Consider the following 26,707-nt stretch of genomic DNA (forward strand, 5'->3'; position numbering starts at 1 on the left):
TAAATAAGAACAAAAGGCATACGGATGAAGGAAGGAAGGAAGGAAGGAAGGAAGAAAAGAAGGAAGAAAAGGTGGAGCTTTATAAAAGTGAACGGGGACGAACACACAGAGAGAGAGATGGGCCGGTGCTAAAGGAGTGGCAGAAGAAAAAGAAAAAAGGGGGGTAGAAGAGGAAATGATTCAGAAACGACCTCCTTCTCCTCCTACTCCTCACCGTTTTTCTTTTCGCGAATGATATACCCGAAGAAGTAGCCGGTCTACGAAAAAAAAAAAAAATAACAAAAAAAAGAGGAAGGTATGGGTGGAAAGAAAGTGACGGGCCAAGAGGGGAGAAAAAGGGTAACCGGGGAAGAAGGAAGCGGCACTTGATTTGAGAGATAGCGAAATTAAAAGAGGGCACTGGAGAGAAAAACTTTGAACCTGTACCCTCGAGACTGAAGAAAGAACGGCCAACAAAAAAAGAAAGAAAGAAAGAGAAAGGGAAGACTGGCAGGTGATGGTCGATGAAAGAAATGAAGGGATGAGGAATCTTGGAAGAATCGGGTGAGTGGGTGGAAGAAAGGAAGGAAGGAAGGAAGGAGACCGATGGGACGAAGTACGAAAACTCAGTGATGTGCAATTAGGAAAATTGAATTCCAGCGTAATTAACTTTCTTAATTAATAGAATCGTTGAATTGTATCTTTCAACTGGCCGACAGAAGTGGTCTTGGCAGGCTGGCTCTTCCGTCATGAGAACGTAAGTGACGGGATCCCGAGGTAGTAGTAGCTCTAGGTAGGGAGGAAAAGGTGGAAGGAAACGTCGTCGAGAGTTGCCAAGGGTTGAAAGAGGTTGGAGAGCAAATGCACTGGGTGATGGTGATGGTGATGGTGATGGTGATGGTGGTGGTGGTGGTGGCGGCGCCGGCTGCAAAGGGCTTGCTTCCAGAGCACTAGTCGTTGTAAGTTTTGATATATGCGCGACGTTATTTACGATCGCATAAGAATTAGCTCAGACAGCTACCGAACCAAGCACCCACCCCTTTTGCCTACCATCCTTCTTTCCCTACCACCCATTTTACCACCCTCCCCCACCCCCATCCCCCTCCATCCCTTTCTTCTCTATCTCTTTCGTTTGAAAGGTACTACTCGGAGCTTGGTTTGCAACAACAAAAAGTCTTCCTGCTAGCTACTGTACTCGAATCGCCTTTTTATCGGCTTACCGAGTTCCAGTCTTCTCCTAGCCAAAAATCCGCTGCTGAATCTTCTTCCTTCCCTTTCTCCCTTCCTTCCTTTTTTCCCTTTCTTCCGCTTACCGCCCGCGCTCTCTTCCACCGCGCAAATGACTTCCTTTCGTCGTCGTCGTCGTCGTCGTCGTAGTTCTTCTTCGATCGTATAGTTTACGATGGCAAGCACTTTTATCTCGATGCGACGTGTTTTAGTAGTCCCCAAAGACGATAACCAAAGTCGATCGAAACGGAAAGCACGGTAACCGACGCATAAAAGATAACTGATAAACTAGCCGTACTAAGTTAAGAGGGAGAGAGAGAGGGAGGGAGAGCAGAAAGAACGTCCTTTTTTCCTCCTTAAATCTTCCTTCCGTGAAAGGGTTGAACGATTTTCGATGAAACTATGATTTATCGTTTTCGAAGAACCCGAACACAACGCGTTCGCATGGTATTTGTATTCACGATGCGAATTAGCGGTTTTGATTCAACCGTATATATGCTTTCGTCAGGGACTTGTTTTATTGCGAACGACATCGAGAAATCGAAAGACAAAAAAATGCGAGAACGAGTCGTTCGTCACGAGCGCAAGTACGATTTTTTTTTTGTGCTCCCGCAATAATTTTCGAAAAAAAAAAAAATTCACGGTAATAGAGAGAGCATTCTGCATTCGTGCACTCTTCAATGAATTCCACCTGCATCGTTCTCTTTCTCTTTCTAGATATCTTACCCTATCCTTGTTTATGATTCCTTTTTTGTTTTTCTATTCAAACCTCTGTTCAACTCTTTTTTCCTCAAAGAAACCCAAACCAAGAGATTCCTTCTTTTTACAGGCACGTATACAGCATTGGCTTATTTTTTTTTCTTTTCTTTTTTCATCTTTCTTCTTCTTCTTCTTCTTCTTCTTCTTCTTCTTCTTCTTCTTCTTCTTCTTCTTCTTCTTCTTCTTCTTCTTCTTCTTCTTCTTTTGCTCTACTTTTTCTTTCCTTCCTTCTTTCTTCCTACAAGCAACCACGTCGGCTTGCCAGCTAGGCAAATAGTTTCCGCGTGAATTATTACAACCGGCTTCTCAAAAGTTTTAAGTGTTTCGAGTAATCCCGAGGACGCGTGGCGAGCTTTAGATCGGCTCGAAAGGAACGGGTTTGTTCTCTTGTACATATATATATATATATATTTTTCGATTTCACGACATAGGTAAGTAGCTACGTACACGTTCGCATACGTTTGCTAGAGATGCGAACATTTTTCTACCGAAACGTACGAAAGAACGAACGAACGAACTTTTCTACGACGATTTAAGAAATAAGTCCTCGAAGCTTTTTCTCTCTTACCTACTTTCCTTTCTTTTTTCTTTCGGAAAAAATCCCTTTTTCCGAACGAATTGAAAAATATCTTTTATCCAACAATATGATATATACATATATATATATATTTTATAACAAACCTGGTTCAACTATCAGCATGATGGTATCCGATCGTCCCTCCGCTGGTCTGCACGAATACTTTCCTATATCATTTTCCGTTAAAGCAGCCAAAGTCAATTCAGAAACTGTTTGTGCCGCTCCTTTTTCAGTTTCCACATTTATACCACCGCGAGCTGCCTGAAATAAAGAAACAAAAGAACCCTTTTTTTTTCTTTTTTTTTTTTTTACAATGGTTTCGACGATCTTTCAATGACGAATAGGATTAATCGTTTTTTTCTTTTCCTTTCTTTTTTTTTTCGCATGTGGTGAAAAACCAGCTGCGTGGGAGAGAGAGGATGAGGAGGAGCTTTCGCGCTACGAATGAATGACTTCGATTTTTTTTCTCTACACAAAACCGAAAAAAAGGAGAAAAGAACAAAAAACAAAAAAGAAAAAAAAAAAGAAAATGGAACGCTTCGATAGCATCGGGCCGCGGAATCGTTATTACACTTCGACGTTCATGAGCAGTTCGAAACCTTCCTCTCCACATACACACACACACACACACACACGTACACAGCAAACCCCCATCTGCTCGCTAGATGAAAAACTCGAACGAGAAAGGACAGTGTTGGATTCAGAAAAATTCATCACTCCCGCGTACCTCTACCAACACAACGCGTAGGGGGATGAACGATGTGCGAGACGTGAAATGATCGAACGGGGGTGCGCTGAAACTTAAACGAAAAATCCGCAAAAGACAGTAAGCGAGAAAAGAAATAAAAAAAAAAAATAATAAGAAAAATAAGAAAAGAAGAAGAAGAAGAAGAAGAAGAAGAAGAAGAAAGAAAGTTGAAAGAAAACGCGTGACCCACATTCGCAATAATGATTTACGAGGGTTTTCGTTTTACCTGAGGTGCTGCTGTCTCGCGACACAGGATTTTTCTTTTTTACTTATACCGATAGAAGCATCAAAACGGAAATTTCATTAAAGAGCAGTAGCAGCAGCAGCAGCAGCAGCAGCAGCAGCACGTCGTCTATCCGTGCCGATAAAATTTGGAACGTGCTGAGAGCACCCGACATTACCTGGAATGTTAGGAGTTTGTTATCCCGAAGCCATTGTACACCCCTGATGGGACGAGTCTGATATGGAGACGATATGACGCATCTTAGGGTGATCGTCGATCCCGATGGTACCCTTTGCTCTCTAGGACCCATTATAGCCGCCACTGGTGCCGTACTTTCGTAACCTGAAAGTCATGTTCCAACAAATATCATACGTCACTCAAGAAAATTCGATATGTGTGACCCTTTTCTATCTATATCTATCCTTTCTTTTTCCCCCCCATCTATTCCATCTATTCTCAAACTTAACTTGTTATAACAACTATCGTTTAATCTTATGTAAAATAACTTATGGTATTTGATAAAGTCTAATTATGAAAATGAATTCGATTTAATCCAGTTGACTGTGAAATTTAGTTTCAAAAGATCACCACAGGGTGTTGTGAAATTAAAAACAAGGAAGAAGGAATCACAATCAGTCCGATACACACGTCTTTAAGTCGAACGAATTACCTTATACCGTCGTCTGTTAGAATATTATCGAACTAACAGATATTATCATGACTATTTGTTAATAAACAAATAATTCGCAATAAAATAATAAATACAAACTATCCTATCTTTCAAGTTGGATGAAACTGCACACAGTGTGCTAAATTTGATTAAAATTGGTTCAGTAGTTTAGGAGTTCATTGAGGACAAACAACGTGACACGTAATTTAGTTATATTTAGATGGTAATTTTTTATTTTACACGACGTGTATACACGTCAAACGTACCGCAGTAGAGATTTGGTTCGACGTGTATGCACGTCGAACGCACTTAACTGGTTAAATGGTAATGGTTTAACTGGTTAAAATTCTACTCTACTAAGAAATTAATCTTTTTCTTCGTTTCATGCTTAAATGCATCACCAATTAACACTACTTGCAAGCTCGTATTTCTTCTCCTTATAACATAATTCGTTTGTAGCAGAGGACTGTTCCCATTTAATGGCGAGGAGTCTTCCTTCTCTCAATGAAATAACGTTCCAAAAATCTTTCCTAAATTTCATTTAGATTAAACATTAATCTTTCGACAATTTCGTAGAAAAAGATATTTCTACGACGTTCAAATTGACGTTTATAACGATTGCATTTTTTTCATTGGGAGTAAAAAAACTCGCGTTAAAACTTGTCGGAGATGATAATTGAATACTTGCTAATACTTTAATTGGTTTCAATGATAAAAAAAAAAAAACAATGTCATCATAGGATTGTTGAATTAATTAGACTAATGAGATAATTTCATAGTTAATAGTTTTATATTAATATATATAATTGTAGATCTAATGAATAATTATATTTAATTAGATAAAATTAAAAAAAAATATAAAAAGTAATAAAATAAACTTTTGCGATTTCACTCAAATTTATGAGGGGAAAAATATGATATAATATTTTTGTTAAACTCGTAATAAGAAACAAATATTATCTTGAAATATATGATTTCCGTTTAAAAAAAAATTGGGTTTGTTATAAAAATAAAAAAAGTTCGTTCAAATTGAATAACTTTTCATTACTGTAAGTAATATTCCAACTGGAATATTAAAAATGTTTTGATCAAAATAAAATTTTCAACGCATATATGAAACTTGTTTGTTTGTTTTTTTTTTTTTTTTTCCCCGACCAATGGTCTCAATCAAATTTACCCGAGTATACGAAAATGAATAAACAAAAAAATTCAAATAGTAACACGAATGAATTTAAATATTATTTCAATTAATACGACGGAGAATGCATAAATGCCAAAGGAAAGAAAAATTATTAAAAAATATAAAAGAGAAGAAGAAGAAAAAAAAAGGGAAATATGAAACAGTGGTATAGTCGTAACGAAAGAAGTATTAAGCATAATATTTTGTTACATTGAAGTAAAATAAAAAAAAATAAAATAATAAAAAGTCTGGTTGTAAAGATACGAAAGAAGGAAATATACATTCATCCCTCTGTTAGATAAAATTCAAGAAATAGGTAAAAATTCATTTACTTCTTTACCTAGTGTTTCTTCTTTATCCATTAGAGATAGACAAATAAAAAAAAAATTATATTTAAGTAAGCTTTATGCGTATATATATATATATATATATATATATATATATATTTATTTATTATACCAGAAAAAAGGTTAATACATAGAAAATCCTACAAGAGGTAAACATAGTTACCTAGGCTAGTACATACATATGTACATAGGCTTACTAGTACATATTAAAATTACTAATACTTAAAACTAAGAAAAATAAATAAATTGAAATAACATTATATAAAATTTAAAATAATTGTCAACAGTGATATATCAGTATTTAGTTATTAACTATATCACATATTACACTTTTTAATTTACGTTTAATATTTATATTAAAATTATTTATTAATATAAATATTACTAATTATTATAATATTATATATTATATAATTAGGTAATTAGGATATTTGGAGGTACAGGAAGGGGGGAGGGGGAGGACAATGGTTTCCCCTGTATGAGTCTTAGGAGATAAATATATATATATATATATATATATATATAAATATAATATTTAAAAAAAAAAATGAAGAAAATATAAATAAAAAAGAAATATAACAAGGTCGTCATTATGAAATAAGTAGAAGGGTATAATGGATAAAAAAAAAGAGAAAGAAAAAGAAAAACCGTCTATTCGTTGAGAAGTTTCCTTAAACCTACCCTTTTTCGAATGAATATCTTTCTTTAAAAATAACAATGAGTCAGCAGAGGAGAAGTCAGGGTAGTGTCTTTCCTATCTACGTACGTACCTACCCAAAGCATTGTTAGCTTACACTCACTCTCTCGTAAAGAATAGCAAAAAAAAATAGAAAAAGAGAGAAAAAAACTCGGCTTTCGTATTATCTCTCTTTCCTCTCTCGCACTTTTTTTTTTATTCATAGTAACACTAGTAGCAATGGTAGTAACAGTAATAGTAATAGTAATGGTAATGGTAGTAGTAGTAGTAGGTTTGTCTTTCCGGATGATTTCCCTTGGAAACGTAATTAGTGATTCTCTCGTATGTTCTCACACGATTTTCGTTTTCTGTGTTTCCCAAGTATTAATATTACTACTATCCCATCAAAATCACAGAACCCACTGTAGTGGGTTCGACATTTACGTATAAAACTCGTTACAAAGTTTCAAATTCATCGATCGTATAATTTCGAGTTTAGAATGTTCGTCGACGTTAAGGATATACCTCTTTCTATCTTTATATGTGTGTGAATATGTGTGTGTGTGTATGTGTGGGTGGGTGTATGTGTGCACCCAACGAACGATCGAAATTCATTCTTGGATAACTTTTAAAGATAGTAAGTCTCGTAGTTTGAATTCAATCAACGAACGGACAGTCTATTTTTTTTTTTTTTTTTTGATATCTCTCAAAACTTTCTTCTAAAGAAAAGAAAAAAATCAAAATGAAACAAATCGAGATAGGGGTCGAAATTTTTCATCATTTGCATTTAGTTTGGATGATTTTTCCTGATATCTGTCTTTTTCTAAAAAATTAATTAGTCAGTCAAAAGAAAAAGAAAAAAAACCCCTTCTTTCGGGCTTCGTTTTAACGTTCGACGAAATAATTCGATAAATATTTAAAAGCTCTTTTATTAAAAGTTTAACTTCTTACCTTTTGGATGAATATCATTATTTAAATAAAAAAAAAAATAAAAAAAACATTGTACTCTCTACCAACACCTTTATACAAATCGTTACACATCGCAACAACGGATGAAATTATATATTTCTTCTTCATCATCATCTTTTAGCGAGAATAAACGCAAAATCGTAATCTCAATTCATTTAACCGAAAAGACATTTTCTCACGAACGTCTTCTCGTCGGCATATTAAAACGCGACCTACTTAAAACTCACAGTTCGTGGACTCGACGACGAGACTCAAGACTCGAGACTCGAGATATCTTTCCTACAAATTTGAGTTTGAAGTGCGAACAAACAAGGAAAACTACGACTACGACTACGACGACTACGACTAAGACGACTACGACAAGTTGCTGCTGCATCTCGTTGTCGACAACAGAGAAAAAGAAAAATAAGAAAAAAAGAAAGTGTTGAGAAAAGGTACACCTCCTTCTCCTTCTTGGTACTACGCGGTGCTGTAATAATTCATTAGTGTTCGTGAGAAAAACAATGGACGGGAGAAGTGCCAGTTAGAATGAAAAAAAAAAATAAAAAAATAAAATAAAATAAACAGAAAAAATGAAAGAAAAAGAGAGAGAGAGAGAAAGAAAGAAAGGGTCAAACGGAAAGAAACATAGAAGAAGAAAATGATGGACACTGTGAGTCCTATGATATTACTCTCATGATAATGTCAGTGAGGGATACGCATACATTACTCGAGAAAAAGACCTTAGCCAAGACTAATTTAACGTAGCAGCAAACTCTTTTCTTGTCCCTTGATACTCCGATGAGCCCTGTTGGTTGACTGCGAAGAACCAACGAGAGAAGAAGGATGATACTAAGAGAACGTGAGAGTAAAAGAGAGAGAGAGAGAGAGAGAGAGAGAAAGAGAATGGGAAAAAGTGAGGAGGAGATAGAGAGACCGTCGGTAAGGGCAGTACCGCAGGACTAGAGGGATTAAGGATAATCCTATTAGACTTAAATTAATCCCACAGGAACTGCATTTCACCTGGCGAAATATTACTTTATGCCGTTATTACTGTACCCCATAGAGGTGTATGCTTACGCTATTTATTGTCTTTCTCTTTACCTTTCCTACCTACTTACAAAAAAATACATATATATATTTATGTATGTATGTATATGTATCAGTGTTTAATTGTATAGTCCAGTTAAATCATAGAAATCTTTAATTTTGTTAGAAATAATTAAACGTTTTTCAAAAATGTATTAAAAGTACAACATATTATTATAAATTAATAGAATGGTTTTGAAAAGGGAATTATACAATGTTACATTTTGATGTTAATGTTTCAAGAATAATATTTTACTACGTTGATGCATTTTTAATATCAGGTTGCATATGAAAATCTTTTACAGTGATCGATAATATTATTCTTATCTCAGATTGCTATTCTATTCTATAAAAACAAACAGATGAGTGTGTGGAGATCACACACGGTAGAAGTGAAACCTCCAAAGAAAACCAAGCTTCAAAATAATTGAATTGTAGTACAGTGTAATACAGTTGGCATGTTTTATCGGGAAAGAAAAGTATAGCGGTTATATATATATATATATATTTTTATTTATATTATTATATATAAAATAGAAAGGGGATAGAAATATTTCACCAACGTGTTAACCGAACCTTGTTGAATGTCAACAGACTAGAAAAATTCGATTTTTATATATCGATCTATCGAACAATCGATCTCTCGAACTTCGATATATCGATCTACCGAACAGTCGATACATTGAACTATCGATATATCGATATATCGATAATTCGATATATCGATCAATGGAATTTCGATATATCGATATATCGATCAATCGATCTCTCGAACTTCGATATATCGATCTATCGAATTTCGATATATCGATCTATCGAACAATCGATATATCGATCTCTCGAACTTCGATATTTCGATCTATCGATCTCTCGAACTTCGATATATCGATCTTTTGAACAATCGATCCATCGAACTTCGATATATCGATCTATCGAACAATCGATATCTCGAACTTCGATATATCGATCTATCGAATTTCGATATATCGATCTATCGAACAATCGATATATCGATTATCGAACTATCGATATATCGATTATCGAACTATCGATATATCGAACTTCGATATATCGATTATCGACCTATCGATATATCGAACATCGATATATCGATTATCGACCTATCGATATATCGAACTTTGATATATCGATTATCGACCTATCGATATATCGAACTTCGATATATCGATTATCGAACTATCGATATATTGAACTTCGATATATCGATTATCGAACTATCGATATATTGAACTTCGATATATCGAACTTCGATATATCGATTATAAACTATCGATATATCGATTATCGACCTATCGATATATAGAACTTCGATATATCGATTATCGAACTATCGATATATCGATTATCGACCTATCGATATATCGAACTATCGATATATCGATCTCTCGAACTTCAATATATCGATCTATCGAATTTCGATATACCGATCAATCGAACAATCGATCTATCGAACAATCGATACCTCGAACTTCGGTATATCGATCTATCGAACTATCGATATATCGATCTATCGAACAATCGATATCTCGAACTTCGATATATCGATCTCTCGAACTTCGATTTATCGATATCTCGAACTTCGATATATCGATCTCTCGAACTTCGATATATCGATCTCTCGAACTTCGATATATCGATCTATCGAACTATCGATATATCGATCTCTCGAACTTCGATATATCGATCTATCGAACAATCGATATATCGATCTATCGAACTTCGTTATATCTATCTATCGAACAATCGATATATCGAACTATCGAAAAATCGATATATTCATCTATCGATCTATCGATACAAAAATAATATTTAAAGAAATAATATTTTTTTTAATTATATAACATTTTTGTAAAAATTACTTCAATTACATTACTCCACAATATTATAGGAAAGAAATTGATTTAATTTTGATAAGTATTCTCACACTTTAACGTTGAGTAACTTGTGACCTTTTCAAGATATTTTACTCATTCTATTCAAGGTCAACTAAAAATTAAAAAAAAAAACGTGAGTTAAAAAATTTGATAAGTTTGCAATTTAATATTTCATTTTCTTCTCCTTACTGCAATAATAATAGAAGAAAAATATCGAATACCGTGTGTAACCAACCAACCAACCAACCAACCAACCAACCAACCCTCCATCAAGTAATAATGAAAAAAAAACGTTAGAAACGGGGAAGTTAGGTAATGGTGGTGGTAGTAGTAGTGTAAAAAGAAAAATCGACGTAGTAACATTGGTCGCGCGTTAAAGCCAGAAAAGTGACGCACTTACCCTTAAGTGATTGATGTTCGTGACGTCGTCGAACGAAGAATAAAAGGACCAAAGTAGGTGAGTTTTTAACGTGCAAACGAAGTATAAGATGATCGGTAGTACGTTGTTATCGATATAACGAGAATATATGGGAAAGAATTAATATGATTTATGAATGAATTATATTCCTAACAAAATTCAACTTACTTTTTTTAACTGAAAACTCCTTTAGAATGGGTGTGATTTGAAAAAATTTAACGGATCGGTAGACGGCTATGAAATGGAGCGGTAGGCGGCTATGAAACGGAGCGGTAGGCGGCTATGTAACGGAGCGGTGGGAGACGATGAAATGGCCTCCATACTAAATAAGAAGAGAATACAATTATCCTACACCAGATATTTTGTATTCGTCTCATTCTCTCGAAACTTTGTTTTTTGAAGATTGCACTTCTAATTTTTAAACAATAATACAAAATTTTATTGTCTTCAACGATATAATAAAAATAATAATAATAATTCTTCTTTGATTTGTCTCCTATGCAATATTGACTAACATTATTATTTTTATTATTATTATTATTATTATTATTATTATTATTATTATTATTATTATTATTATTATTATTAAAGACAATTGCATGAGTCCTAATGCTATTACGAAAATGCAATGATTTGCCATTAGAGATATTCAATAATCCGTGTAAAATTTGAATACATTCCTCTTATGTTTCTAATTAGAACGTTCAGGTAACGTTGGCGTTTTGCCTATATACAGACATACGTCTCTGGTACGTTCATCGTTCGGTACACGAAATACACGTGTGTATATATAGCTATAAAGTTCCGAATAATACGCCAGCTAGGAGGATTTCATGGGCAATTACAGCGAATGACAGAAATATTGCTGTTTGCTGCTGGCCGAAACTTTGTCACCGTCTCTACGTATTGATAAACAGGAAAGCATACGATTCACGTATTCACGTGTTAAACCTTTGTGTTATGTTCTTTATACGAAATCGGAAAAAAAGAGAAGATATTTTTTAGTAAAAAATGTCTTCTTTTTGAAGTATAAATTTCTTTAGAATCAGGGTAATTTGAAAATTGTGATAACGGAAGGAAGAACGTGAAACGGAAGAAACCGTGAAATCCCGATGAAACAAAAATAATTAATTAATTAATAAAATTCAATATTATAATTTAATTCTATATATTAATTAATTAATTAATCAAATTCTAAATATAAAAATTCAGTGTCACAATATGTTTGTCCACTAATAATTCCGAAATTACTCAACTTATCTTAATGAAACTTTTATTTCACGTGATTTTTTCCAACTTAGCACATAGCACAATTTTTATTTAGAAATTATCTAGGTTCTGTAAGGTTCTTTCAATAGATGGCACTGTATTACAATTAAAATTATTTCGAAGCTTGGTTTTCTTTGAAGGTTTCACTTCTACCATGTGTGATCTGCACACATCTGTTTTTTTTTCTTTGTCTACGTTGATAAAAATTTTCTCGAAAAATATTTCATTCTTTTTTTTCTTCCTACTCTCGCGCCACTTAATTACTAAGAAATCAACGTACAACAAGCTTGTCACTTTGCAAATATTTGTCACTGAGTTATTCAACGAAATAAAAGTTTTTTTTAATTTAATTGCCACCCCTCCCCAAACACGTCGTACGAAGAATATATACTCGTTTGATTGTGAATACTCTCGCCATACCATTGTGTATATCAAAAGCAAACAGTAAAAAAAAATAAATAAATAAATAAAATAACCAAAAGAAAAAAGAAAAAAAAAGAAAAATAAAAAACATTTCTATCAATAGAGTTGAACTTAATTTTTAAAAATAATCACTAGAGGAAAACTATCTTTCTCTTTACTCCCTCTCTCTCTTTCTCTCTTTTTTTTCTCTATGAAGTTCTGATCTAAGTCTTATATATCTTTTTATATTTATTTCGAACTACGTGTACAGTCAGAATTTATAAAATAAATGAATGATCGGACGGACGGGCAAGAGAAAAAGAGATCTGAAAATAGAAAAGCAAATCCTATCTTCGATATTTCAAACAAATAATATAACTTCGCTCTTTCTTTCTCTCTCTCTCTCTCTCTCTCTCTCTCTCTCTTTCTCTTTCTCTTTCTCTCTTTTTCTCCTATCCTACATATCGTATATCATGAATGTCTCGACATAGAGAAACCCGTTCTGAATCCACCTACGTATAAATATATATATATATATGTATGTAACATCAAAATGTTCATAACGAAATATTAAAATATCTATATTATGTGTACATTTAAATACTGCATCGATATAAATCCTATATGAGAAAAAAAAAAGAAGAAGTGCACAATACCGGATACTTTAAATATTTTAATATTCAATATATTTAATCCTAGATATTTTATATTACTAGTACGATAAAAGAATGACGACGACGACGACAACAACGACGATAACGACGACAACGGGATATTGGTTACGTTATTACGAAAAAGGGTTATATTGTAATATCCGAGCTAAAGTAACTGACTCATTTGAAAATCAAACTAACGTTTACGACTTATCGCATGAATTAGCTAAAATACTTTACCAAGCACATTCGGCAAACAAGTAAAGCTTATATTTGCCATACGCTTGAACGTCGCGTTGACACGTAGGGTGGTGGTTAGTGTAAGGTATAGTTTCGAAAAGGGATGCTATTGTAAGGTAGATAGATGCGTTACGTTCGCAAGGCCATTAAAAGCTATCTTCGTTTACGATCTGTTATATATCTCGTGCGTGTAATGTGTACTTACTTATGCGTGTTTGTTGAGAACGAGGTTCGTCGTAACCCTCTGGTTTATCTGCCTCTGAAAACACGAAAGCATTTATTGGATCACGTAATTGCACCTAAGATTGAAATATTTTAGACGTTTCATTCTACGATATTCTCAAATAAAATTAGACGAAATAATCAAGGAGACAAAAGAAATGAGAAAATTTTATATTTAATAAAAAAAAACATGTATGCAGATAACACAAGTTAAAAGTGAAACCTTCAAAAAAACATGTTGTAAGTAGAATAATTTATTATATAATATTAATATATTATTATTCTTACTTTTCTTGTAATTATTTATTAATAATTATAAAAATTCGCGCCTGTTGGAATGCAACCCTCCAGACACACTTTGAAAATGTTGCTTGAGAGCGCCATCTACTAAGACAGAATTTTTTTTCGGACCAAACTGTTCATACACGCGTGTATTACGGGTTGCCTATCTTTCGGGCAGAAAAAAATTCCGTCCCAGTAGATGCCGCTCGCAAGCAGTATTTTCAAATGTGTCTGGAGGGTTGCATCTCTACAGGCGCACATTTTTATAATTATTAAATGAATAATATTATAATAATATTACATAATAAATTATCTTACTACTGATACTGTATTCTATCGGATATTCTTTTCAAAAAAAACTACTCACCTCTCACTGATAACTGAACTGCATACATAATCTTCGGTTCCGTGTTAACTTGACATTCGTATACACCCGAATCCGTCTTTTTAACATTATCCAACCTGAGGGTCCAAGCATCACTCCCCGGAGTATGTTGAGGACTGAACCTCGTATCACTACTGAAGGCTGCGGTACCTGCTGTAAGTATATGAAGGTCTCTGATTCTCATCCAAGACACCTGTAAACAAACACACCGAGATAGATCAGTATAACATGTTTTTTCATAGAATTTACGGTTATTGATCCACAAAAATAACATGCAAACTCGATTTCTTGACTCTTTCTCTCTCGTTCTAACTCTATTCTTTTTTTTTTTAAGTATTAAACAAATACAGGAATATCTTTTTCAAATATTTACCTTTTATCGAGTTTCAAATATCTCTCTCTCTCTCTCTCTCTCTCTCTCTCTCTCTCTCTCTCTCTCTCTCTCTCTCTATCGTTGAAATAAATATCAGCGAATGAACAAAGAAGAAAAAATATTTGAGATGAATTGAAGCACAACAAAAAAAAAAAAGAAAAAACAAGAATAAAAAAAAGAATGTTATCCGATGTGTGTGTATCAGTGTATGTGTGTGAGAATATGGTTAGTAAACAGTACGTAGGCTTATCGGATCCTCGTATTTTTCGCTACTCGACCAGGCAAACGTTCGGATATTAGATATCCGGTTATCAGCCGGCAGTCATTTCCGGCCTATATCCAGTTACTATTTTCCCATTGGCCATTCGACGGTGGAACTGTCTCTGGTTTCATCGAGGTACCTACGCTCGAGAATAAATGTATCCTACCGATGATTTGCTGCACCAACCGAATATCGAAAGAACTTATCAAGCCCTGCTGCTGCTACTACTACGATTCGAGGTGCAGCCAGAAAAATGGAAAAAGCTAAATCACGAAAAAAGCCGCCGTCGAGTTTTCCTCTTGCTCCACTTCCACCACCCCCCCTGTTACGACTCCCAACGACTACGACGACGACGACGACGACGACGACGACTGCGACTAGGACGAGGACGAGGACGAGGACGAGGACGAAGTTGCTACACCGAGTAACGATTTTTAATAATGTTGCGAAAAGCCACGCGAATGGATCCCGAGAGTCGAACGAACTGTGAGATCTAGAAAAAGAGAAAAAGAGAGAAAGAGAGAGAGAGAGAGAGAGAGAGAGAAAGTAATAATCTCCGCAACAAAAAAAAGAAGAGGATCTCACCGACCTAGCATATAGTATACCCCGACGATCTCGAATCGCATATACACATATACATGCCACAATGTATATATATATATATACATATATACACTAAACCAATTCAAATGTAGAAGTCGAAATATATTACGAATATATTAAAGCTACCCCTTCTGATGAGATTATCGATATAGTCCTACCTACCCAACGTTTCCCTCGTATCCCTCGTGAAAACTTTCGACTTTCGTTGAAATAAGAAAAATGAAAGTTATTCGTTAAATAAAATAGACGAAAGGATGGATGGATGGATGGATGGATGGATGGATGGATGGATGGATGGATGGGTGGATGATATACTCAAGAGAAAAAGAGACACACACTCAAAAAAAGAAGAATAAAATTGGCGAGTTTTCGTTTAGGTACTCGAACTATCGTTCAGGCATTTGGTCGAGCGCCAGTGTAACCTAATATACGCCGAATGACCCCAAAATACAGAGGAAAATCGGCTTTGAGATAGTAGCAAAAGTCGAGAAAAGAAAGAGGTTGGTTGGTGAAGGGGCAAAGCAGTCGGAAGAGAAGGGAAATACGAGAAAGGTGGAGCCGGGGCCCTCGACTGAGTTCTCTTTCGTACTTACTCGTCGTGTGCCGTCGTGCCGTTTCCTCTCTCTCTCTCTCTAACTTAAGACTTCGAAGGAACGTAGAAAAAGATACGACTACGAGGGACTTGGGTAAGACGAGGGAGACAAAGGAGGGCAATACGGAGTCGGCATAACCGCTTTCATCTGCTACGTCGGCACAGACCGGAGGAATAAAAATGCGACTCTCTTTCCAGTCGCTTCGTCGTTTCCATCCCCCTACCACCCTTAACTCTTATAACACTACTACTACTACCAACTTACCAGCACCAACACACACAATGTTAGCATCTACCATCTTATAAAATCTCTCTTTCTTCTTCTCTCTTTCTTTGTCTCGCAAACCACCGCATTTCCACCAAAATGGCACCTTATACGAGCATTTTCTCTCTCTCACACACACGTTTATCCTCGCTATCTCTCTCTCTCTCTTTCTCTCTTCCCACCTATATTCCTTTCTAAAGTCTCTCTGTATAGTACGTATAACAAGAAAAATCGAGACCACGTATGAGGGGTGATAGTAGTCCGAGCTACCAACGCGTAAATTAGACGTTCAAGCTAGTGGTAGGACGGGGAGGGTGGTTTCGTGCAATTTTTGAACTCGTTCCGTTACACCGAGAAATTCTTCCTAGACACTGGTCAGACCGCAAAAGTGATCCTCTACTTTACTTCCCCTTCCCCGTCATTCCTTTCTTCTCTTTTGTAAGCGAAAGAGAGAGAGAGAGAAGTTGTGTAGGTTTGTAAGTACGTGTGTTTGAACATCTCCCCTTAAACCCCCGTCATCGTCGTCTCTTTTCTTACGTTCATTGTGTTCCGGTAAACAAGCTTCCACGCAATATAGAATTTTTCCTCGGCTAGTTCTTATCGGTGTTTTCTCGTTTACCTTCTCTCTTTCTCTCTCTCTCTCTCTCACTCTCTTACTTAGTTATTTCCGAGTTACTTTATTCTACTTTACTACGAGAAAAGACACAATTTTGTGTAGTTGATTTTCTTGTTCCCATACAATTTGTAATTTCTCGAAATTGCTCGTGTCGTTCGGTAACATCGTGTCGGTGCTCTTTGAAATTGCATCAAGTATAATTGCGTGTAACTCGGCTTTGTCGCGTTTATCAGTCTATTCTATTTTGAATGAACCAAATTTCTCCCTTACGTCAACTATAATACTCTATTACTACTACTACTACTACAACACAAAGAGAGAGAGAGAGAGAGAGAGAGAGAGAGAGAACTTTGATCGAGTAACAAACGGAAGAGCTTCGCGAGATTCCTTCAACATTATTAAAATCCATCGCGTTTACTTTCTCATCTCCGTTCCCTTAGAACAGCAGCAGTAGCAGCAGCAGCAGCAGATTTGACAATTCTGGTTTGACAATTCCCAGCACACTTATGTGCTCTTTCAACCGTGTCGCCACTGGAAAAGGCCAACGAGATTCACGATGGATGGATGAAAGAAGCTCGATGAATTAAGGGAAGAATTTCTTCTCCTTTTCTACTTTCAACGATGAAAGCCTTAGAAAGTAGAATAAATGGAAGAAAGGAAAAAGAGAGAAGAATGACAAGCTTCTATCTATCCTTTAAAGAGAAGAAGAAGAAAAAGAAGACTAAATTCACGATGGGTGTACTATCAAATCAATGTTCCCTACAGTTTAACTATTTACTCCTACTCCTTCAATGAGAATAGTACAATTGACTTGCGGAAATCTTTTTGTGATAAATCTTATGTTCACTTTAACTCCTATATCAAAGAATCAAATGTGTCTTCTTATTCGTCAGCAACAGGAATTTCGAACATTGATATTTGTAATAAATCAACTAATATTATACATCTCTTCATACCATACAAATATTGTATATATAACATTTTTCTATATTATAAGAAATAACAAAGTAATATAAAATATGTACGTGATCTTTTGAAGAAAAAAATAAACATTATTATTAAAATTTTAATATAATAATTTAATAATATTATTTTTATTATATATATATTACTAAGGGAGCCCCATCACGCGTTGCTGTGGCTCACAATCAGTCCGATACACACGTCTTCAAGTCAACGAATCTTTGTTAATAAACAAATAATTCGCAATAAAATAATATTGCGATTATAAATTAAAATACAAACTATCCTGTCTTTCAAGTTGGATGAAACTGCACACAGTGTGAAAAATTTTATTAAAACCGGTTTAGTAGTTTAGGAGTCCATTGCGGACAAACAACGTGACACGCGCGTAATTTATATATATTAGATAATTTATATATTATAATATATTAAATATATATTAATAATATATATAATTAATATAATAATTAAATAATATATTTATTAAACAAAATTCGATAAAATTTCGTCGCTATTGTAGATACATACTTCAATTTGTAAGTTAGCTTTAACTTACAATATCTCTTTACAATAAAGTTACATTCAATTTACCAAAGTACACATAAGTATAAGTTCTATAAAAATTTAGTCGATTCATGAAGTACTTCGATTAAAGCTTTGAGATTTGTACCATGTTTAAAGTGCCGCTTCTTCCATCGAATTCATTTACCGAAACGAACGTTTTCACCGTCCACGTTTTTTTTAATCCGATTTCATTTATCGGAAAAAAGTCAAAATCTCATAGAGAGAGAGAGAGAGAGAGAGAGAGAGAGAGAGAAAGAGAGGGTAACAGAAAAAATTCTCTTCGAATAAAGCAACGAATAACACCGGCCAGTTACGCTTTTGAAGCCGATTATGTGAACAGATGGTAAAAAGAATCATATCTTTTCAAACATTTTTTTAAGTCAAACGATAACACAAATTTTTTGGAATAATTCGATGTAATTAATCTTTATAATAAACTAGGGGTGCCCCGCCACGCGTTGCTGTGGCTCACAATCATCAACGAATTACCTTATACCGCCATCTGTCAGAATCTTATCGAACTAACAGAGTTAATCATGACTCTTTGTTAATAAACAAATAATTGCGATTAAAAATTGGGATATAAACTATTTTATCTTTCAAGTTAGATGATACTGCATACATTGTGTAAAATTTTATTAAAATCGGTTCAGCAATTTAGGAGTCCATTGCGGACAAACAACGTGACACGAAATTTATATACATTAAGAAGAAAGATATTAACATTATGAATAATGAACTAATAAATTTACACGTCATTGTTTTGTTACATAAGAAAATAATCTTCGTTGGAACATTCGTGTATAGAAATCATGAGATAAAGATGTATAAATCTAATCTCATCTAACCAACACTAATCAGAATACCAAGAACAACAACACAACAGCCAACCGGTGGTGGTGGGTCAGCGAGCTTTTATCGATTACCTTTATTGCATTACACGTTGTCTGTTGGTGACAGTAATGCCATTCGATTAACCATATGCTTCTGACTCCTGGGCGTAAATTAAAATAGGACTAGGGGTCGTTCTTCATTTGCTCGTTGCTCGTAGAATAAACAAGGCAAATGAGAAATAAGAGAATATTAGGATTTAAATACTAATCAAAATAATCCTTCTATTGTATTAAATAATTTGGAATTTTTTTTTAATTAAAAGATACAACAATAGTTTTGCAATTGTAATATGAAGTTTAGTATAAAAAGAAAAGACATAGAATATTATTGCAATGAATTTCCATGAAAATGACTTATCGACCATTGACTATCTCGAATCAATAACTGACTTCGAATGATTCACAATGCACAAAATCTATTTTATATTATTATTGTATCGGATTGGAGAGTTTACTTAAAATAAGCTACGAATATGTATTTAGAGAACGTGCTTGTTTCTACGTTGGAAGTATTAGCAACGTACACAAATAAACTCCACCAACCAACCAACGCGTTGCGTCACTTACTATCACTATGAAGACATAGTAGTAAGTAATAGAACACTGCATACTCGTGTGTAAGATTGTACTTGCTCTTCATTACAATGCTTGCTTCTATTTCAAATTATCCTTATCCTTGTATTAGTAGTAGTAGTAGTAGTAGTAGTAGTAGTAAGCGCTTCGTTATTAAACATCAGAATCTAACAGTCTCGGTTTCAACGAGGCTTCACGTCTGAAACGGAAATACAAGTCGTCGTCGTCGTCGTCGTCGTCGTCCTCTTCTACTTGCGTAAGCATTAAACGCAGTTACGCACGTATACAACAATTTTTGTGACTTTACATTTTGACCTTATCGTACAGATCGTCGATAATAATTAATTAGTAAACTAAAATATATATTTTTAATTGGTAAAGTAAGTAATTAAACATTCATATATATCCGGTCAAACACGATATGTATAATTAATTAATTATTTCTACGGTAATCGCACAAACACCCAACGTGTTTTCATTTTTGTTATAAAAAAAAAAAACCGTCACGTCATGAATATTGTAACACAAATATATATCGAAGTTAAATTTCGAAAGGGAGTGGTGATCTTTGGTGACCAGCTCAACGATCAGCTCGACGATCAGCTCGACGATCTCGTCGAGGGTCAAAGGTTCAAAGTTCTGATAGTCGTCGAGCGAAGAAACGAGTAAAGGAAAGAAGAATAAAGCAAAAAAAAAAAATGAGACTTTCCGATTCGGACCTACTATTTTATAATGTAGGCCAAGGAGTACTACTCCCCCACTCAGTTAGTTTTTATATTTCGTGTGACCTTTCGCAAGACCTTTCATCGTCTTCTCTCTTTCTCTCTGTGCCTACACTCTCGAGCCGTCCAATTATTTTTCACCATTATCTGTACATTTTTCTCTCGACTTACGTTTTTACTCGTTCTACTACTTATTCGAAGTTTGCTTTTCTTACGTTCTTCTGTTCTTTTTGTTTTCTTTTTCATTTTCCTTTCCTCCCTCACTCCTGAAAGAGAAGTCAGTCGGGCGCCGAAACGTAAGGAAAGAACGAATCAAACTAACGTACGAACGAACGAATAAGAAATACAAAGAGAAAGAAAAAGATTCAAAGACATCAATTTCTTTGTCACATTTTCCTTCTAATTCGACAGAAAAGAGAATCATCATCTTCTCGAGAGGGTTTAAACTGGGCCAAGACGAAGGTCGACTTCTACTTGACGAGTGACATAATATCGATAATCGATTACGAGATTTATGATCAAGGATTAATATCCACCCTCCCCCCCCCCACCCGCCTCCTCCCTCCCTCCCCCAATAATGTTCTTCATAAGATTCTAAAGAAAAATATTTAGTAAGATACATAGCAGGAGTTTCACATTTATTATCAAGTGTCGTGAAGACCTTTGAGACCCAGCACCTTCTCTTTTCCTCCCTTTTTCTCATGTTGTTCGTTTAGTAAGTTAATAGCAATGTGAGAAACGAGTTTTTCCCAAATTCCCTTGACACTCTCTCTCTCTCTCTTTCTCTTTCTCACTTCCTCTTTTTCTCTCTTAAGGATATCAACGTACTCTCTCTTAAAGATATACTTTTTCATTTTTTCATGAACCATTCTAGAGTAATGTTTCTTAAATCGAAACAAACGAGAAAGATGATACGTGAGTCGAATTATCGATTAACATTTAGACGATATAGATGCTTTTCGAGAAAGTCGAACGTTATGAGATAATCGTATCACGTAGTAGGAGACATCTTTCTAGGGCTCGATGAAAACGTTCCAATTGATGACCTTCGAATTTTTCTTTACGGTGCTAAAAGAAATCGCACGTGGAATCTTCGAATAAACGACAGTATTCTATCGACTTTTTTTCGATAACCAAAAAGAATTATATATCATTATTTAAATAATAAGATTATAATATGATTGTCATCTTAAATCGTTAATAGCAATTACAATATTATTTTTACTTTATTTAATAATTTTTAAAAATGTGCGCCTGTAGAAATGCAACCCTCCAGACACACTTTGAATTATCTGCCCGAAAAATAGCCAACCCGTAATACACCCGTGTACGAACAGTTTGGGCCGAAAAAAAATTCCGTCCCAACAGGTGACGCTTGCAAGCAACATTTTCAAAGTGTGTCTGGAGGGTTGCATTCATACAGGCGCGTATTTTTTGTAATAAATAAATAATTATAATTTTAACAATATTATATAATAAATTATCTTATCTCAGATAGTTTATCACTATCTATATCGCTTTTTCTTCGCATCATCCCCATTCTAAAAAAAGTCTTCACTCCAAAAAGCAAATACAAAAGCAAAAGTGTAGAGTCGGGTGGTACTTTGGTTACATACGCACGTTGAGGTTTTCTTTTTACAATACAACGTAGAAAGGGAAGGAAAGAAAAAAATGAAACAGAATAGAGGTGCAAGAAGATGAAAGAGAAAGGACCACCAGGGAGAGAGACCGATGTGAAGACGTCGATGAGAAGAAAAAGAGTTAAGAAGGGGTTGGAACGAAAAGAGAAATAATAGATGGTTGGTAGAGACGTGAAACGAGCTCGAAACAGTTTCTCAACAAACTAACTTCGTTAGGATACATCAAAGGTATCTTTTCGTTCGTACATCGAAGAGAAAGGATTAAGGTAGAGACCGAGGGAACGAGATCAAAATAAAATGGAAAGTTTGGTTCTTTTTTTTTCAACAAACTGTGCTGCGAATGCACTCCGCTAACAAAAGACAACAACAACAACAGCAACAACGAAAAATAATAAGAAAAAGAAACATAACCAACGAGGGATAAATAAAGGAGTAAAGGTACTCTGAGAAAGAGAAAGGTGAGAAGAGGAAAGTAGTGAGAGGGAAAAAAATAATTATTTCAAGAGAACCATGGTAGGCAAATTATTTGAGAGAGAGAGAGAGAGAGAGAGAGAGAGTATGTGTTACGTAATCTTAAATATTTTAAATAGAAAAATTACAACGCGTGTGTGGAAAAAAAAAGAAAGCATAAGTTGGTTTAATATATTTAGCTGTATGTACCTCACATACAGAGTGAAAAATAGAAATAGAAATAGAAAAGGAGAGAGAAACAGAGAGAGAGAGAGGGTGAGAAAATGAGCGAGATGATCTTCGTGATATCGCACAAAAGGTGGCCCCGTGATTTAGTGGACGAACGACGATAGTAGTCTGAGGGTCATATCTCGAGATGGGAGAGGAGAGGAAAATGTTGGAGAGAAGAGGAAAGTGTATGCGGTCGTCTGGGTGAAGGGTTAAAATGGCGGACACGAGGAACGTGCACTCCACTTTCGGAAAATTCGTCTTGCATACCGATGAGCTTCACTTTCCGAGTAACATCAACGAACTTCTTTCACTTATTTATCATTCTTTTCGCAATTACACTTTATGCACGCGTGATCCATTTGAAAAAAATCAAATGAAAATTGATTCATATTTATAAAATGCAATGTGATTTGATACGAAAATATGTAAAACATGTAAATACAGATTTTTACAATTTATCGAAAATAAACCAACAAGAAGTGGCAAAGGTTGGAAACCTTCCAAGAAACGATCACGCACGATCTCGAAGTTACGACAACGACGACAACGTTTCCTCCATCTCATTCGTTTCCTCTTCTAAGTTTCCTCCAGCTAGCTAATAATATTCTAGAGAGAGATTGAGAGAGAGAGAGAAAGAAAAAAAAAGATTCCACTAAGTCTACTCGCACATTATCTTTCTTCCATTACTCTTCTCATTTCATCCTTTTTAACCACTCTATCTCATTCTCGAAAGGTACGTCGTCCCTACATTGGGATGATCGATGGATGAGTCGTTAAAGTAACAGAATTTAAATCCCCTTTGGGTGTTTTTCGTTGCTAGATGTGATCTCTTTACGATAATATTTCTCTCCTCTCGGTTCCTGCAATTGCACGAATAACAAAATCTAGGAGAAAGAGAGAGAAAGAGAGAGAGAGGAGAAAGCTTTCGAGCTTTGAACAGAGAAAAGCAAAATGCCAAAACGTTACCAAACTCCCGGTTGGCTTTTGCTTGCGTCGCGTGTATCCAACGATACCTCGTAATAATTCCGTTTCAACAATGAGGACAACGTTTTTCATGCCTCGACGATATCACTAATAATGTTTCCCCATACGCTACACAGTCGTCATAACCCTGGATTTAATAACTACGAACCTATGGTAGAGAACTAAGTGATACAAAAAAAAAAAAAACCAAAATTAAATATTGCAATATGATTTGCAGCACCGGTGGCAAAAGCCAAACGACATTCGCCAAAATTTCACCCTTTTTTTTGTTAACCTCCGAAATATCGACGTTGCTTTATTCTTTTCCCACACACATAAACACACACATACACATGTACACACTTTCTACGTTTAAATTGGATTACATTCGTTCCACGTTTTGTGTGACGCGTTCGAAATCGTCAAAAAAAAAAAGGAATTAAAGAAAACAACTAATACAAAAAGAAGAACTAAGAGCAGCAAAATATTGCAAAAAAATTGTTTGCAATGGAAAACCAAGAAAAGAAAAAAAAATCCTAGAAATATTTCTATTATTATATTAATTTTGACAAAGACAATTAATTATTGTCATGAAACAACAACGTCTTAGTAAGGGTAGTAAACGTTTACCATAGGTTTGTCTAAAACTGAAGCCATGTAAACGGCATGTCGAACACGCTTTAGTTCGCTTCTTGTTTGGTACGTTAAATTTTGAAAGGGAACGTAAATGCTTGGAGAGATCTCTCTCTCTCTCTCTCTCTCCTAGACACCGTCGTCATAGTTCGTTCTCTCGACGTAACACGACCGAACGTCGAAAATGCGAGCGCGAGCGAGCCTGCAGGAAACAGCATAACAAATACTATTTGTCACGATTATCCTACTATTTGCCTCGGCTTCGTAACAAACGAATCCTGCCATCTAAAACGACGTTTATTCGTGCAAACGAGAACAACGCCAAATTATCGCGATGTACACATAAAGCACGTTTCACCGCAAGTATCATTACGCAATGATAAACACGTTCAATTAGAGAACATATATTATATATATAAAACTATGTGCTGGTGCACTTGGAATGACATTTCGATCACGTTTCGTTTCTTTTCCAAAAGAAAAAAAAAAATACAAAAATAATAATCGTTTAAAGCACAACGTCGAAATGATTTCGCATAATAAAACGGGCCAAGTATTCTACCGGCAAATCCCAAGCCCAAGCCCATCGTCTCCTCGCACTCTCACATCAGTTCAAAGACCGAGAAGTGCAAGCTGATAGAGAAAGAGAGAGAGAGAGAGAGAGAAAGATAGAACTCGGCAGGTTTTCTTAAGAAGGATAAAGGCACTTAGACCACTAGGAGTTATGAAACCGATCCAGATCCCATCTCTTGTATGCTAGCGTATTATAATTAAAGCGGATTATCTAATAATTTTCGAGAGAGATGAATGCCAGGATCATCCGACGAACGTAGAGGAGCGTAAGAGCACTGGCTCGTTTTATCTATCTTCTCTCTCTCTCTCTCTCTCTCTCTCTCTCTCTCTCTTTCCATCACTTTCCTTCACAGTTCGTTATCGGGGACGTTGAGAGAGAACGGGAGGAAGAGTTTATCCCGGATATTCTTCTTTAATTTCTTAATCCGTCCACCTGCTTTCGTTAAAACTCTCAATACTGTGAGCATAGTCAAAGGCAACGCAGACAGTGAACTCCTCAACCAACCGGAGAGCCGAGCATTAAGATTTACGGATAGAGCATATAAAGCACGAAGCCACCGACGAAACGATATAACGTCCGCTTTAAATATGACGTATTTTATTAAAGGGAACAATTTGCATGACGACCACGACGACGACGACTATCGTTTCGAAACACGAATCGAAAAGTACAGCACGCAACCGGATTCAAATCTATGATTTTATGATTTTACTTAGAGTCAGAGAAATACGATTGGCTAGTATACATTTATATTTACTATATATATATATATACTTCTCTTACAACGTAACACGCACCTAGAGGATATATTATTACATATACGTATACATATATTACTTGTATATATGTATCGAGGTTACCGCGATATCGTTAACGATGACGGGTCTTTATTTAACGTAACGGCAAGCAAGAGACTTGCGAGCGATTCTTCCTTTGCTTGAAGAAGATTCGAGTGCTTTCGTTGCTTTGACGAAAAAGCTTGAGATACGTGTTAAATTTCAAAGAGGAAACTCATTTGGAAGTTCAATGCCGGGCAAACGAGCCTCGAGGAAAAAGTATTTTCATACTGAATGTGTGTACCAACCTGCCCGTATAACCGGGGAAATAATATAGCGCTCAGCCGTTATACCAATCTAAACCATCGACGATGGGCTCTAACTAGCACCCTTTTGAAACGAGAACCACGGGAACGCTGCTCTTGTGCAAGTGGATATTTCAAAAGCACCTGCTCTCGACGGCTCGAAGAAAGGAATACGAAAAGCTGATACCCCCCACCTACCCCCCGCCTCCCCCAGACGACTTCCAAGAGAGTTGGAAAAGGTAACGGTTACCCACCACCCACCCACCCATCCTAATACCAACGACCACGAACAAAATCGATTTCTACTCCTTTGCTACATTTAAAAACTGAATCGCAACTTTACTTGTGTTTTTTTCTTCTTCTTCTTCTTCTTCTTTCCTTTCCCAGAATTTTTTTTCTCATGGCAAACGTATCACCTTGGATCGAAAGAACGTCCAACTTTCTTTCAAAACCATCCATTCGACCTTTTTTCCCCCCGACAGTCGGGTTTTTTATTTTTTTTTAGGAAAAAAACACCCTC

General features: G+C 35.4%; 1 protein-coding gene across 2 annotated transcripts in view; it reads right to left on the minus strand.

The window, feature by feature from the left end:
* LOC107073985 (defective proboscis extension response 12) overlaps nucleotides 1–26,707 on the minus strand; it is a 79,499-nt gene that overhangs the window by 14,576 nt on the left and 38,216 nt on the right. For both annotated transcript variants that reach the window (XM_015334985.2, XM_089170986.1), the window contains 4 exons: nucleotides 14,172–14,382; nucleotides 13,506–13,559; nucleotides 3,692–3,855; nucleotides 2,647–2,803 (listed from right to left, as the gene is read on the minus strand). In XM_015334985.2, the coding sequence (XP_015190471.2) occupies nucleotides 2,647–2,803; nucleotides 3,692–3,855; nucleotides 13,506–13,559; nucleotides 14,172–14,382 (586 nt within the window). The remainder of the gene's footprint in view (nucleotides 1–2,646; nucleotides 2,804–3,691; nucleotides 3,856–13,505; nucleotides 13,560–14,171; nucleotides 14,383–26,707) is intronic.

The sequence above is a fragment of the Polistes dominula genome, unplaced genomic scaffold, assembly GCF_049000335.1.
Source record: "Polistes dominula isolate Pdom_NZ unplaced genomic scaffold, Pdom_raw_medaka contig_31, whole genome shotgun sequence".
NCBI lineage: Eukaryota > Metazoa > Arthropoda > Insecta > Hymenoptera > Vespidae > Polistes > Polistes dominula.